This window comes from Chiloscyllium punctatum, chromosome 26, assembly GCF_047496795.1.
Source record: "Chiloscyllium punctatum isolate Juve2018m chromosome 26, sChiPun1.3, whole genome shotgun sequence".
NCBI classification, from domain to species: domain Eukaryota; kingdom Metazoa; phylum Chordata; class Chondrichthyes; order Orectolobiformes; family Hemiscylliidae; genus Chiloscyllium; species Chiloscyllium punctatum.
In genome coordinates, this window is record NC_092764.1 from 80,589,057 (window position 1) to 80,602,963 (window position 13,907).

Genomic DNA, 13,907 nt, shown 5'->3' on the forward strand with positions numbered 1-13,907 from the left:
ATGGTCAGGAGCTGTCTTCTTGAACTGTTGCAGTCCACTTACTGTTGCTTGACCCACCATGTCCCGAGGAAGGGATTCCAGGAGTGTTTCTGGGGCCTAACCTTGTGAATCGTACAGCAGGATATGCCACTGTTGAGTCTTTACAGAAGAGGTCCTGTACTGAATTAATTATGGCTTTTGCATGTTAACAATTGCTACAATATACATCACTGGTCAGCCACAACTAACAGGACTTTCAAAAGCTGTACCAAATACACCTTCCCACATCAAACATGAGTGATGAACTGGGTGTGACATCAGAATGAACCTTAATGTAACATGAACATTAACCCCTTCAAAACCATTACTTTTTAAAAAATAACATCTCAGAACAGGTTATTAGAAGCAGGAGGGACCTGAGTCCAGGACTTTTGGCCCACAGTAGGGACACTACCACTGTGTCACAAAACCCATTATACCTTATACAATATTGAGGACAATGATTAAAAGGCGATTTGTGAAAGAAGCAATTGTGGTGTGAGAAAACTTCCACCAAGTGTTTAGGATTTGGACTGTACTTCCTGAGACAGAGAGGAAAAACTATTAGCCTTTCAAAGAGAGGATTAGATAGGAACCTGAAGGGAACAAATTGCAGAGTTATGCAAATAGGGCAGAGCAGTGAAACAGGCTAAGTTGTGATGAACCAGCATGGACACAAAAGGTTATGGATTAGTGGTGCTGGAAGAGCACAGCAGTTCAGGCAGCATCCGAGGAGCAGTAAAATCGACGTTTCGGGCAAAAGCCCTTCATCAGGAATACAGGCAGAGAGCCTGAAGGATGGAGAGATAAGCTAGAGGATGGTGGGGGTGGGGAGAAAGTAGCATAGAATATAATAGGTGAGTGGGGGAGGGGGATGAAGGTGATAGGTCAGGGAGGAGTGTGGAGTGGATAGGTGGAAAAGAAGATAGGCAGGTCGGACAAGTCATGGGGACAGTTACTGAGCTGGAAGTTTGGAACTAGGGTGAGGTGGGGGAAGGGCTGAAAATGTGTTGCTGGTAAAGCACAGCAGGTCAGGCAGCATCCAAAGAACAGGAGAATCGACGTTTCGGGCATAAGCCCTTCTTCAGGAGGGTGGGGGAAGGGGAAATGAGGAAACTGTTGAAGTCCACATTGATGCCCTGGGGTTGAAGTGTTCCGAGGCAAAAGATGAGGCGTTCTTCCTCCAGGTGTCTAGTGGTGAGGGAGTGGCGCTGAAGGAGGCCCAGGACCTCCATGTCCTCGGCAGAGTGGGAGGGGGAGTTGAAATGTTGGGCCACAGGGCGGTGTGGTTGATTGGTGCAGGTGTCCCAGAGATGTTCCCTAAAGCGCTCTGCTAGGAGGCGTCCAGTCTCCCCAATGTAGAGGAGACCGCATCGGGAGCAACGGATACAATAAATGATATCGGCGGATGTGCAGGTAAAACTTTGATGGATGTGGAAGGCTCTTTTAGGGCCTTGGATGGAGGTGAGGATGCAGGTTTTGCAATTCCTGCGGTGGCAGGGGAAGGTCTTTGCGGAAGGTGGAAAGGGGTGGGAAGGGAAATATATCCCTGGTGGTGGGGTCTGTTTGGAGGCGGCGGAAATGTCGGCGGATGATTTGGTTTATGCGAAGGCTGGTAGGGTGGAAGGTGAACACCAGGGGCGTTCTGTCCTTGTTACGGTTGGAGGGGTGGGGTCTGAGGGCGGAGGTGCGGGATGTGGACGAGATGCGTTGGAGGGCATCTTTAACTGTGTGGGAAGGGAAATTGCGGTCTCTAAAGAAGGAGGCCATCTGGTGTGTTCTGTGGTGGAACTGATCCTCCTGGGAGCAGATACGGCGGAGGCGGAGGAATTGGGAATACGGGATGGCATTTTTGCATGAGGTTGGGTTGGAAGAGGTGTAATCCAGGTAGCTGTGGGAGTCGGTGGGTTTGTAAAAAATGTCAGCGTCAAGTCAGTCATCATTAATGGAGATGGAGAGGTCTTGGAAGGGGAGGGAGTATTCAGAGATGGTCCAGGTAAATTTAAGGCCAGGGTGGAATGTGTTGGTGAAGTTGATGAATTGCTCAACCTCCTCGCGGGAGCACGAAGTGGCGCCAATGCAGTCATCAGTGTAGCGGAGGAAGAGGTGGGGAGTGGTGCCGGTGTAATTACGGAAGATCAACTGTTCTACATAGCCAACAAAGAGACAGGCATAGCTGGGGCCCATACGTGTGCCCATGGCTACCCCTTTGGTCTGGAGGAAGTGGGAGGATTCAAAGGAGAAATTGTTAAGGGTGAGGACCAGTTCGGCCAAACAAATGAGAGTGTCAGGGAAGGGTACTGTTGGGGACGTCTGGAGAGGAAAAAACTGAGGGCTTGGAGGCTCTGGTCATGGCGGATGGAGGTGTAGAGGGATTGGATAAGCATGGTGAAGATGAGGCATTGGGGGCCGGGGAAATGGAAGTCTTGGAGGAGGTGGAGGGCGTGGGTGGTGTCTCGAACGTATGTGGGGAGTTCCTGGACTAGGGGGGATAGGACAGTGTCAAGGTAGGTAGAGATGAGTTCAGTGGGGCAGGAGCATGCTGAGACAATGGGTCGGCCAGGGTGGTCAGGCTTGTGGATCTTCGGAAGGAGGTAGAACCGGGCAGTGCGGGGTTCCCGGACTATGAGGTTGGAAGCTGTGGGTGGGAGATCTCCTGAGGTGATGAGGTTCTGTATGGTCTGGGAGATGATGGTTTGGTGATGGGGGGTGGGGTCATGGTCGAGGGGGCAGTAGGAAGAGGTGTCCTCGAGTTGGTGTTTGGCTTCAGTGGTGTAGAGGTCAGTGTGCCAGATTACCACTGCACCACTTTATCCGCTGGCTTGATGGTGAGGTTGGGATTGGAGCAGAGGGATTGGAGGGCTGAGCATTGTGAGGGTGAGAGGTTGGAGTGGGGGAGGGGAGTAGACAGGTTGAGGCAGTTAATGTCCCAGCAGCAGTTGGGAATGAAATGGTCAAGGGCAGGTAATAGGCCAGCGCGGGGTGTCCAGGTGGATGCAGTGTGTTGGAGGTGGGCGAAGGGGTCCTCGGAAGGTGGGCGGGAGTCCTGATTGTGAAAGTAAGCTCGGAGGCGGAGGTGACGGAAGAATTGTTCGATGTCACGGCGTGTATTAAATTCATTGATGCGTGGGCGAAGGGGGATGAAGGTGAGTCCTTTGCTGAGGACTGATCGTTCGTCCTCAGTGAGGGGGAGGTCTGGAGGGATGGTGAAAACTCGGCAGGGCCGGGAGCTGGGATCTGGTGTGGGTGTGGAGCTGGGAGTGGGGGCAGAACCGGTAACTGGAGTGGGTGTGGTGGTGGGGGGAATGGGGGTGGAGTAATGAACAGGGATGGTGTTCCCCTCAGGGTTCTGGGGGGGTGAGGATGGTGACAGTGGGATCTGTCGGGGGTGGGGGGGAACGTGTCAGCAGAATACAGGTGAGTGGCGCTGGTGAGAGCGGAAGTGGTGGCAGACACGGCAATAGGGGTGGCAGAAGTCACTGAGCGTGTGGCATCAGCGATGATGTGAGGGGCGGAAATGATGTCACATGTGATGCATGTGGAATTGTGAGGGGCGGAAGTGGCTGTGGGAGTGGCCATGATGGGGGTGGAAGTGACATCAATCAGCGTGGGGGTGGCAGCTGCACCAGCCGCATGGCTAATGGCGTCTGAGCAGTTCTAGAGGCTGGGGGAATCTTCTGGAATGTCTGACGAGTGCTGGTTATGGAGGTGGGTAGATAAAAGGTTGTTGTACTTACAGTTTTTGATGTTTAAGATGGAGTTGAAATACTGTTTGTTGAGAGTATGAATTCTCCTGAGGATGTAGTACAGAGTGGGTCCTTTGCAATTCTGAGACAGTGTGGCCCTCAGCTGAGGCAGGGCTGACTGTAGAGAGGTTAGGTGCCGGCGCATTGCTGCGAGCGTGGAGTGGAGGATCCTGAAGGAGAACTGTTGCTGGTGTTTTTGAATCTGTAGTCTGTACTGTTTGTCCTGTTCGGGTCCGAACTCTGCTGGTTTAAAGGTGGTCCGGAGTCCGTGTGGGATGAGTTGGTTACAGAGGCAGGCACTGAGGAAGCGAATGTGGCTGGGTAGCGAGTTTGTTTCAGGACATGGTTGAAGAGCTTCAGGGCAGAGGAAATGACCTGGGAGATGCAGTGGGAGAGGGACTCCCTGAGATTCTTGTAGAGAGAGGAGGAAAACTTCTTCAAAGCAGGCATCCTTGCAAGAGGATTCGCAGTAGGGTTAAAATCAACTAGGTAAAAACAATGACTGCAAATGCTGGAAACCAGATTCTGGATTAGTGGTGCTGGAAGAGCACAGCAGTTCAGGCAGCATCCAAGGAGCAGTAAAATCGATGTTTCGGGCAAAAGCCCTTCTGCAGGAATAAAGGCAGAGAGCCTGAAGGGTGGAGAGATAAGCTAGAGGAGGGTCGGGGTGGGGAGAAAGTAGCATAGAATACAATAGGTGAGTGGGGGAGGGGATGAAGGTGATAGGTCAGGGAGGAGAGTGGAGTGGATAGGTGGAAAAGGAGATAGGCAGGTAGGACAAGTCATGGGGACAGTGCTGAGCTGGGGGCTTGAAACTAGGGTGAGGTGGGGGAAGGGGAAATGAGGAAACTGTTGAAGTCCACATTGATACCCTGGGGTTGAAGTGTTCCGAGGCAGAAGATGAGGCGTTCTTCCTCCAGGTGTCTGGTGGTGAGGAAGCGGCGGTGAAGGAGGCCCAGGACCTCCATGTCCTCAGCAGAGTGGGAGGGTGAGTTGAAATGTTGGGCCACAGGGCGGTTTGGTTGATTGGTGCGGGTGTCTCGGAGATGTTCCCTAAAGCGGTCTGCTAGGAGGCGTCCAGTCTCCCCAATGTAGAAGAGACTGCATCGGGAGCAACGAATACAATAAATGATATTGGTGGATGTGCAGGTAAAACTTTGATGGATGTGGAAGGCTCTTTTAGGGTCTTGGATGGAGGTAAGGGAGGAGGTGTGGGTGCAGGTTTTGTAATTCCTGCGGTGGCAGGGGAAGGTGTCAGGATGGGAGGGTGGGTTGTAGGGGTTGGGGGGGGGGCATGGACTGAAGGTTATGGAGTCACCAAGTCATAAAGCATAGATATAGACCCTTCGGTCCAACCCGTCCATGCAAACATTATCCCAAACTAAACTAGTCCTACCTGCCTGCTCCTGGCCCATATCCCTCCAAACCTTTCCAGTTCATGGACTTATCCATGTGTCTTTTAAATGTTTTCTTGGTGCTGTAACCATTCTCCACTTGCATTCCAACTCTCACAATCTTAATTGTCTAAGGTTAGGTACATACAAAATAAAGTTGAGAAAAGATCATTGAGACCATCCAAGCTAACTCTATCCTTCAGACACTGAAAGCATCACCGACCATTTTGTGTGCATCAGTTACATGATGCATCACAATATCTTGCCACAATTTGATCACCTCACAAATCTGAAAATTCTGAGAGGTTCAAGGGCCGATAGTGAAAGTGAATGGGATCATCAACTCCAAACTCCCCAGTAACTCACAGGCCATCCGAAGTGGGAAATGTATTGTTGTCACTTCATTAATTATGGGTCAAAATCCTGGAATTCTCTCTCTAACAGCCATGTGACAGCAGCATCACCATACAAACAGTTCAAACATCTCAGCATCACCTTCCGAATTAGCTGTGTTTAGTAAATGCTGGTCATGCCAGAAATGGCAAAATCCCATGAGGAATTACAAGGACGATAGTACTGTATATTTTCCTTTGTTGATGGTTCAAACATAATAAGTTAAGAATTTAGGTGTTAGGTTTGGTTCAGTGGGATCACAGAGTCTTAGAGTTGTCCAGCAATGATTTGGATGAGAATGTACAAGACATGATTAGTAATTCTGCTGATGACACTAAAATAGGTGGTATCATGGACAGTGAAGGAGGTCGTCAGAAATTGCAGCAGGACTTTGATCAACTGGGGAAGTGGGTCGAGAAATGTCAAATGGATTAATGATGATTAATGATTACATTACGGTGTGGAAACAGGCCCTTCGGCCCAACAAGTCCACACCGACCTGCCAAAGCGTAACCCACCCATACCCCTACATTTACCCCTTACCTAACGCTACGGGCAATTTAGCGTGGCCAATTCACCTGACCTGCACATCTTTGGACTGTGGGAGGAAACCGGAGCACCCAGAGGAAACCCACGCAGACACGGGGAGAACGTACAAACTCCACACAGTCAGTCGCCTGAGGTGGGAATTGAACCCAGGTCTCTGGCGCTGTGAGGAATGCCATGCTAACCACTGTGCCATCGTGCTGCCCACGCAGAGTTTAATATAGATAAACGTGAGGTCTTGCATAAGTTAAATCAAGGTAAAAGTTTCATGGTGAATGTAGGGCCTTGAGGAGTGTAATGGAACAGAGGGACCTTGGAGTCCTGGTGCATGGTTCTCTGAAAGTGAAGTCACAGGTTAACAGGGATTTTGACACAGTGCACTTCATCAGTCAGGGTATTGAGTATAGAAGTTGGGAAGTTATGTTGCAGTTGCACAGGACATTGGTGAGGCCACACTTAGAGTAATGCATTCTGTTTTGATCATGTTGCTACAGGGAGGATATTATTAAACTGGAAAGAGTGCAGAAGAAATTTACAAGAATGTTGCAGGACTCAATAATCTGAGTTTTTGGGAGAGGTTGGTCAAGCTAGGACTTATTTTTTTAGAGCATAGGAAACTGAGAGGGAATCTTACTGAAATGTATAAGATCATGAGAGACATGGATAGGATGAATGCACTCAGTCTTTTTCCCAAGATTGGGGAATCGAGGACTAGAGGGCATTGGTTTAAGGTCAGAGGGGAAAGAATAAAAGGGAACCTGAAGAGCAACTTTCTTACACAGAGGGGGGATCGTAAATGGAATGAGCTGCCAGCAGGAGTGGTTAAGGCAGGTACATTAACAACATTTAAAAGAGATTTGAACAAATACATGGATTGGAAAGGTTTAGAAGGATATGGCGAAAGGAGAACTGCAAATGCTGGAGATTAGAGTCAAGAGTGTGGTGCTGGAAAAGCACAGCAGGTCAGGCAGCATCTGAGGAGCAGGAAAATCAACGTTTCAGACAAAAGCCCTTCATCAGGAATGAGGCCCCAATCCTTCTAAACCCTTTCTGTTTATCCAGATGCCTTTTAAATGTAATTATACCAGCCTTCACCACTTCCTCGGGGAGTTCATTCCTTACATGCACCACCCTCTGCATAAAGAAATTTGCTCTTAGGGTCCCTTTTAAATCTTTCCTCTCACCTCAAACGTACGTCCTCTGGTTCTGGACTGCCCCACCCCAGAGAAAAGACCCTGTCTATTTACCCTATCTATGTCCCGCATGATTTTATAAACTTCTAAAAGGTCATCCCTCAGCCTCCAACACTCCAGGGAAAATAGCCCAGCCTATTCAGCCTCTCTCAATAGCTCAAACCCTCCAACCCCGGTAATATACTTGTAAATCTTTTCTGAAATCTTTCAGGTTTAACAATAATTTTCCTATAGCAGGGAGACCAGAACTGAATGAGGTATTTCAAAAGTGGCCTCAGCAATGTTCTGTAAGCTGCAACATGACTTCCCAACTCTTATACTCAATACTTTAGCCAAGAAAGGCAGGCTTACCAAATGCCTTCACCACTACCCTGTCTACCTGTGACTCCAACTTCAAGGAACAAAGAACTTTCAACACAAAGTCTTTGTTTGGCAAAACTCCCCAGACCCTGCCATTAAGTATTAAAGAGTTGCCCTGATTTACCTTACCAAAATGCAACACCTCACATTTATCTAAATTAAACTCCATCTACCAATCCTCAGCCCATTGGCTAATCTAATCAAGGTCCTGTTGTACTCTGAAATAATGTTCTTCACTATCCACTACATTACCAATTTTGGTGTCATCTGCAAACTTGCTAATCATACTTCCCATATTCGCACCCAAATTACTTTATATAAATGACGTAAAGCAGAGGACTTAGCAACAATCCTTCTGGCACACAGGATTCCAGAATGGCTCCACCATTCGATACAATTATAGTTGATATAATGTGGTTGCATTTTACAGTCAGTGCAAGGGGGAGAGGTGTCAGTCCAAGAGTGTCATTTTGAATTTAAACAAGAGCAGTTATAAGGGCATGAAAGCAGAACTAACAAAACTGAACTGACAATTTAGATTCAGGAGTAGGCCAACAGAGGTCCATTGGCAAACATTTAATGGGATATATCAGACAGCGCAGAATAGATACGCACCAACCAACAATAACAATTCAAAAGGATGGATCCAGCATCTGTGGTTAATTAAAAATAAGTCAAAGATTGTATCAAAGAAAAGACATGATTGCACAAAGATAGCTGGCAGGTCAGATAATTGGAGAAAATATAAACTACAGCAACAAATTACTAAAAGCTTAATAATGAAAGAAAGACCAGAGTACAAGAGAAAATTAGCCAAAAGTATAAAATGAGTTGTTTTCAGATATTGAAAAAAGAATTTTAAAAGAGGAGATTTGTTCTGATAGAAATGGAGTCTGAGACTTCTTAGTGGAGGTTAAGGAGACTTGAGAGACCTGAACAGATATTTTGTGTCAGTCTTCTCTAGAGAGGAAACAAGTAACATCCTGGAAAGAGTAGATGAGAAATTGAAAACGAGGAAGGATCTCAAGATAATGACAGTTTACCAGGGAAGGTGTTCTGAGTACTATTTGAGTTGGAACAGTAAGTTGACACCTCCCCAGATCCGGATGGATTTTATCCTAGGATCTTGAAAGCTAGTGAGATAATTGATGCGTTGGTTTTAATTTTCCCAAACTCATTAGATTCAGGGGAGATATATTTAGATTGGAAAATAGCTAATGTAGCTCTTTTATTTGAAAAAGGGAGGGAAGAAGCACAAAACCTACAGGCCAGGTCGCTTAACATCTGTGATAGCTTCTAACATCTTCCTTATCAATAAAGATGTTAGAACAAAGAACTTGGATACATTCAAGGTAATGAGGATTTGAACTGGAATAAATTAGTGGAATGCACTGTTTGGATACGTTGGTGTTGGGAATAGAAATTATAAAGTGCCTGAACACATTTCTAATGCATTTTAAATGAATTCTGCCTTTTTTGGAGGTTTTTACTGAAATTAACATGTCACTTGAACTAGAAAGAACAGGAATATATTGTATCCACTTGTGCAGAAACTCAAAAGGAGATGAACGATGCTCACATTGTTAATATACAGAGAAACAGAAAGACCAACTGTGAATCTTGTAAATTTTCCACTCCCTCTTCTATTCCCTGGAGTGTACCTGTGTTGAAGTTAAAAGACTTGAAGAAAGTTGCCTACATCGTGAGACATCTCGCTCTCGCTCTCTCCCCCTCTCTCTCTCAAAAAAGTAGCTTGTTTCTAAGGTGGAGGACCTCCTATTGGACCATCAGGTTTGATGTCAGCGTCATATCCACCATTCACTAGAATGTGCTCTTTCTGGACTGTTATCTTTAAGCAGCTTTTCTCAACTTTTAACACTTACCTGCCGAAAATGTTTCCATCACATTCCTCCAGGATTCTGTTGGCAAATAATATTGCCGAGCGAGCATCATTTAGTTTCAGATGCTTTTTCCTTAAGAATTCAGTCAATTTGCGTTTTTGAAATTTGCAAACAGGCAAAAGTGATTCTAATAGAAAAGAGTTTAATATATTAGAAACAATTAGCAGGAATTCTAATTCCAGTACAAACATTGAGATTAAATTTAACAAAGCATACAAAGGAGAATACATTGGCAAAGGTTAAGATCAGAGTTATAGAGTCATGGAACAGACGTTATGGTCTAACCTAAGAGAAAGTGAGGACTGCAGATTCTGGAGATCAGAGTCAAGTGTGTGGAGCTGGAAAAGCACAGCAGGTCAGGCAGAATCTGAGGAGAATTGACATTTTGGGCATAAGCTCTTCATCAGGAATGAGGCTTGTGGGCCAGGGGGCTGAGAGATAAATGGGAGGATGTGGGGCTTGAGGGTAAAGATAACTGAGAATATAATAGATAGATGAAGGGTGAGAGTAATGGTGACAGGTCAGAGAGGAGGCTGGAGCAGATAGATGGGAAGGAAGATGGACAGATAGGACAGGTCATGAAGGCGGTGCAGAGTTGAAAGGTTGGAACTGGGATGGGGGGCGGGGGGGGGGGGCGGTGGAATTGAAGAAACTGGTGAAATCCACATTGATGCCATGTGGCTGCAGGGTCCTGAAGTGGAAGATGAGGCATTCTTCCTCCAGGTGTTGGGTGGTTAGGGTTTGGTGATGAAGGCCCAGGACCTGCATGTCTTTGGCAGAGTGAGAGGGAGAGTCAAAAGTGTTCAGCCACAGGGTGGTGGGGTTGGTTGGTGCAGGTGTCCCAGAGATGTTCTGTGAAATGAACTACAAGTTGGTGTCCTGTCTGCCCAATGTAGATCAGTCCACATCGAGAGCAACAGATACAGTCGATGATGTGTGTGAAGGTACAGGTAAATTTCTGTCGGATGTGGAAGGATCGCTTGGGGCCTTGGATGGAGGTGAGTGAGGAGATGTGGGTGCAGGTTTTGCATTTCTTGCATAGGCTGGGGAAGGTACCGGGAGTGGGGTGCGGACTGTTGGGGGTGGGGTGGATCTGACAAGGGAGTTGCAGAGGGAATGGTCTCTCTAGAACACACTTTAGGGGTAGGGAGAGAAATATATCCGTAGTGTGGAGTCTGTTTGCAAGTGGCAGAAGTGGCAGCGTATCTGGATATTGGTGGGGTGGAAGGTGAGGTATAAGGGGCTTCTGTCCTTGTTGTGATTGGAGGAGTAGGGATCAAGGGCAGAGGTGCAAGCAGTGGATGAGATGTGCTGGAGGGCATCATTAGCCATGTGGGAGGGGAAATTGTGGTCTTTGAAGAAGGAGGCCATCTGGGATGTTCTATGGTGGAATTGGTCCTCCTGGGAGTAGATGCAGCGAGGCAGAGAAATTGGGAATAAGGGATAATGTTTTTTTTACAGGAGGGGGTTTGGAGAAAGTGTCGTCCAGGTAGCTGTGGGAGTTGGAGGGTTTGTCGAAGATATCAGTGTTGATTCGGTTGCTGGAGATGGAGGTGGAGAGGTCCAGGAAGGGAAGGGAAGTGTCTGAGGTGGTCCAAGTGAATTTGAGGTTGGGGTGGAAGGTGTTTGTGAAGTTGATGATCTGTTCAACCTCCTCATGGGAGCACGAGGTACAACCGATACAGTCATTGATGTAGCAGAGGAAAAGGTGGGAATGGTGCCGGTGTAGCTGTCGATGATGGACTGTTCCATGTACTTGATGAAGAGGCAGGCATGGCTGGGGCCCGTACGGGTGCCCATGGCTGCCCCTTTGGTTTGGAGGAAATGGGAGGATTGGAAAGAGAAATTGTTGAGGGTGAGGACCTGTTCAGCCAGGCAGATGAAAGTGCAACAGTGGAAGGGTACTAGTTGGGACGGCAAGAGAGGAAGAAACGAAGGGCTTGGAGGCCTTCATCGTGGCAGATCAATGTGTACAAGTACTGGATTCCATAGTGAAGATAAGACGGTGGGGGCATGGGTGGTATCCCGAACGTAACTGGAGAGTTCCTGCACTAAGGGAGACAGGACGGTGCCGAGATATGCAGAGAGTGTTCAGTGGGACAGGTGTAGTTTGAGACAATGGGTTGACTGGGGCAGTCAGGTTTGCGAATCTATGGTAGGAGGTAGAATCGGGCGGTGCAGGGTTCTCGGATGATAAGGTTGGAGGCAGTGGATGGGTGATTCCCCTGAGGTGGTGAGGTTATGGATGGTCTGGGAGATGATGGTTTGATGTTGGGAGGTGGGGTCATGGTTGAAGGGGCAGTAGGAGGAGCTGTCTGTGAGTTGGCACCTTGCTTCAGAGGTGTAGAGGTCAGTGCGCCAAACTACCACAGTGCCGCCCCCCCCCCCCCCCCCCCCCTTGTTTGCCAGTTTGATGATGTGGTTGGGGTTGGTCTGGAGGACTGCGTGTTGTGAGGGCGAGAGGTTGGAGTTGGTGAGGGGTGGAATGGACAGGTTGAGGTGGTCTATGTCACAGTGGCAGTTGGAAGTGAAGAAATCTAGGGCGGGTAACAGACCAGCACAGAGTGTCCAGGTGGATAGGGTGGATTGGAGGTGGGAAAAAGGGTCCTCGGAGACTGAACAGGAATCTTGATGGAAAAAGTGGGCTTAGAGGTGGAGTCGGCAGAAGAAATGTTCAAATGTCACAATGTGTGTCAAACTCATTAATCCAGGAGTATAGTGGGATGAAGGCAAGGCCTTTGCTGAGGATTGATTGTTCATCCTCAGTAAGGGGAGGTCTGGGGGAATGGTCAAAACACGGCAGGGCTGGAAACCAGGACCTCGGTCCAACTAGTCCATACCCACCACGTTCCCAAATTAAACTAGACCCACCAGCCTGCGTTTAGTTCAGATCCCTCCAAACCTTTCCTATTCATGTACTTATCCAAAAGTCTTTTAGACATTGTAACTGTACCTGAATTCATCACTTCCTCTGGCAGTTCATTTTTCACACTAATTGCTCCCTGCAAAATTATTGCCCCTTATTTCCATTTTAAATCTCCCTCCTCTCACTTTATATAATAATCCCCCTATTTTTTGCACCGCCCACTCTAGGGAAAAGACCCGTGCTATTCACCTTAACTATGTTTCACATGATTTTATGAACATTTACAAGGTCACCCTTCAACCTCCTATGCTCCAGTGATAAACGTCCCAGCCTTAACTTTTATAGCTCAAACCCTCCATTCCCAGCAACATTCTGGTAATTGTTTTCTGAACCCTCTCCAGTTTAACAATATCCTTCCTGTAACAGGGTGATCAGAATTGCACACTGCACTCCAGAAGAGGCCTCACCAATGTCCTGTATAACCTCTTCGACCTGCTGCCCGGACTTGTTAATGGCCATCTTGGAAAGTCCCAGGAGCAATGCCACACGAAGACTCATAGACTTGTCTACCCGTCCCTGCACTGGGTGCCCTTGAATAAGGAATGTGACATTGACCAAAATATTCACAGCAGCCCCTTCAAACAAGTAAAAAGGGGCTGCAGACGAATGGACTCCAGGCCACAGAACGTGCACGTGGTCTGGCACCTGGTAAACTTGCTCAGTCACCAGTTGCATGGAATCTCAGTATACAGCACTCTTCCCCACAGATCCTCGATGCAAGATATGACGACCTCTACCACCGGAGGGTATGTCCAGGCAGTGGGTGAAGGCACACCAGTTGAGAGTATGCAGAATCAACCTTTACAAATAATGCCTCTGTGCCATCCTGGGAGGATATTCCTGAGGTGGCTCAGACTGTGGGGCACCATGTCATGGGGCCAACAATGAGTTCTGGAAGGACAGGAGCTAGTTTGTCCAGATGCCCACCTAATTCCTGAGCTGCCTCGAGTACACATGAGGTATTGGGGCAGAGTCTTCCCGGTCAGGCTCAGGATAACTCGGGTCACAAACCGGAGGCAGACTGATACCCTGACAGTCAACTGTGCCTGTGTTTTCCAGCCTGCTTCTCTGCCATTCAACGAATTCCCAACTCTGGTCAGTTCTGCATTCCGAGCCCTCCCCTCCCGCGGCCAGCACAAACTGCACTCGAAGAGGAACCTGTTCCTAAGCAGCGACCCCCTGACGAGAGCCACCTCTCCCATAGGGTGAGAGCCAACCCGTGTTGCAGACTGTGACCAGGCCCAGACCGAAGACAGGCCATTCCTGGAGGCAGACCCAAGGTTGGGACCACTCCCTGAACAGGAACTGCAAGTCGTAACGAGGTTGCGCACCTGATGGGAGAAATACTTCATCGGGCGTACCACCTTGGAGAAGGCTCAACCTTAACGTATCGCTGCACGGACTGAAGGTGGAAGGTCACTAGTTGGGTG

At 48.0% G+C, this 13,907-nt stretch overlaps 1 protein-coding gene across 1 annotated transcript in view; it reads right to left on the reverse strand.

Annotated features, from left to right (window-relative positions):
- LOC140496227 (uncharacterized) overlaps positions 1–13,152 on the reverse strand; it is a 105,520-nt gene extending 92,368 nt beyond the window's left edge. Inside the window, exons 1-2 of the mRNA XM_072595728.1 lie at positions 12,885–13,152; positions 9,534–9,678 (exon numbers count right to left, since the gene is read on the reverse strand). Coding sequence (XP_072451829.1) covers positions 9,534–9,678; positions 12,885–13,152 — 413 coding nt within the window. The remainder of the gene's footprint in view (positions 1–9,533; positions 9,679–12,884) is intronic.
- Between the last annotated feature and the right edge of the window lie 755 nt (positions 13,153–13,907).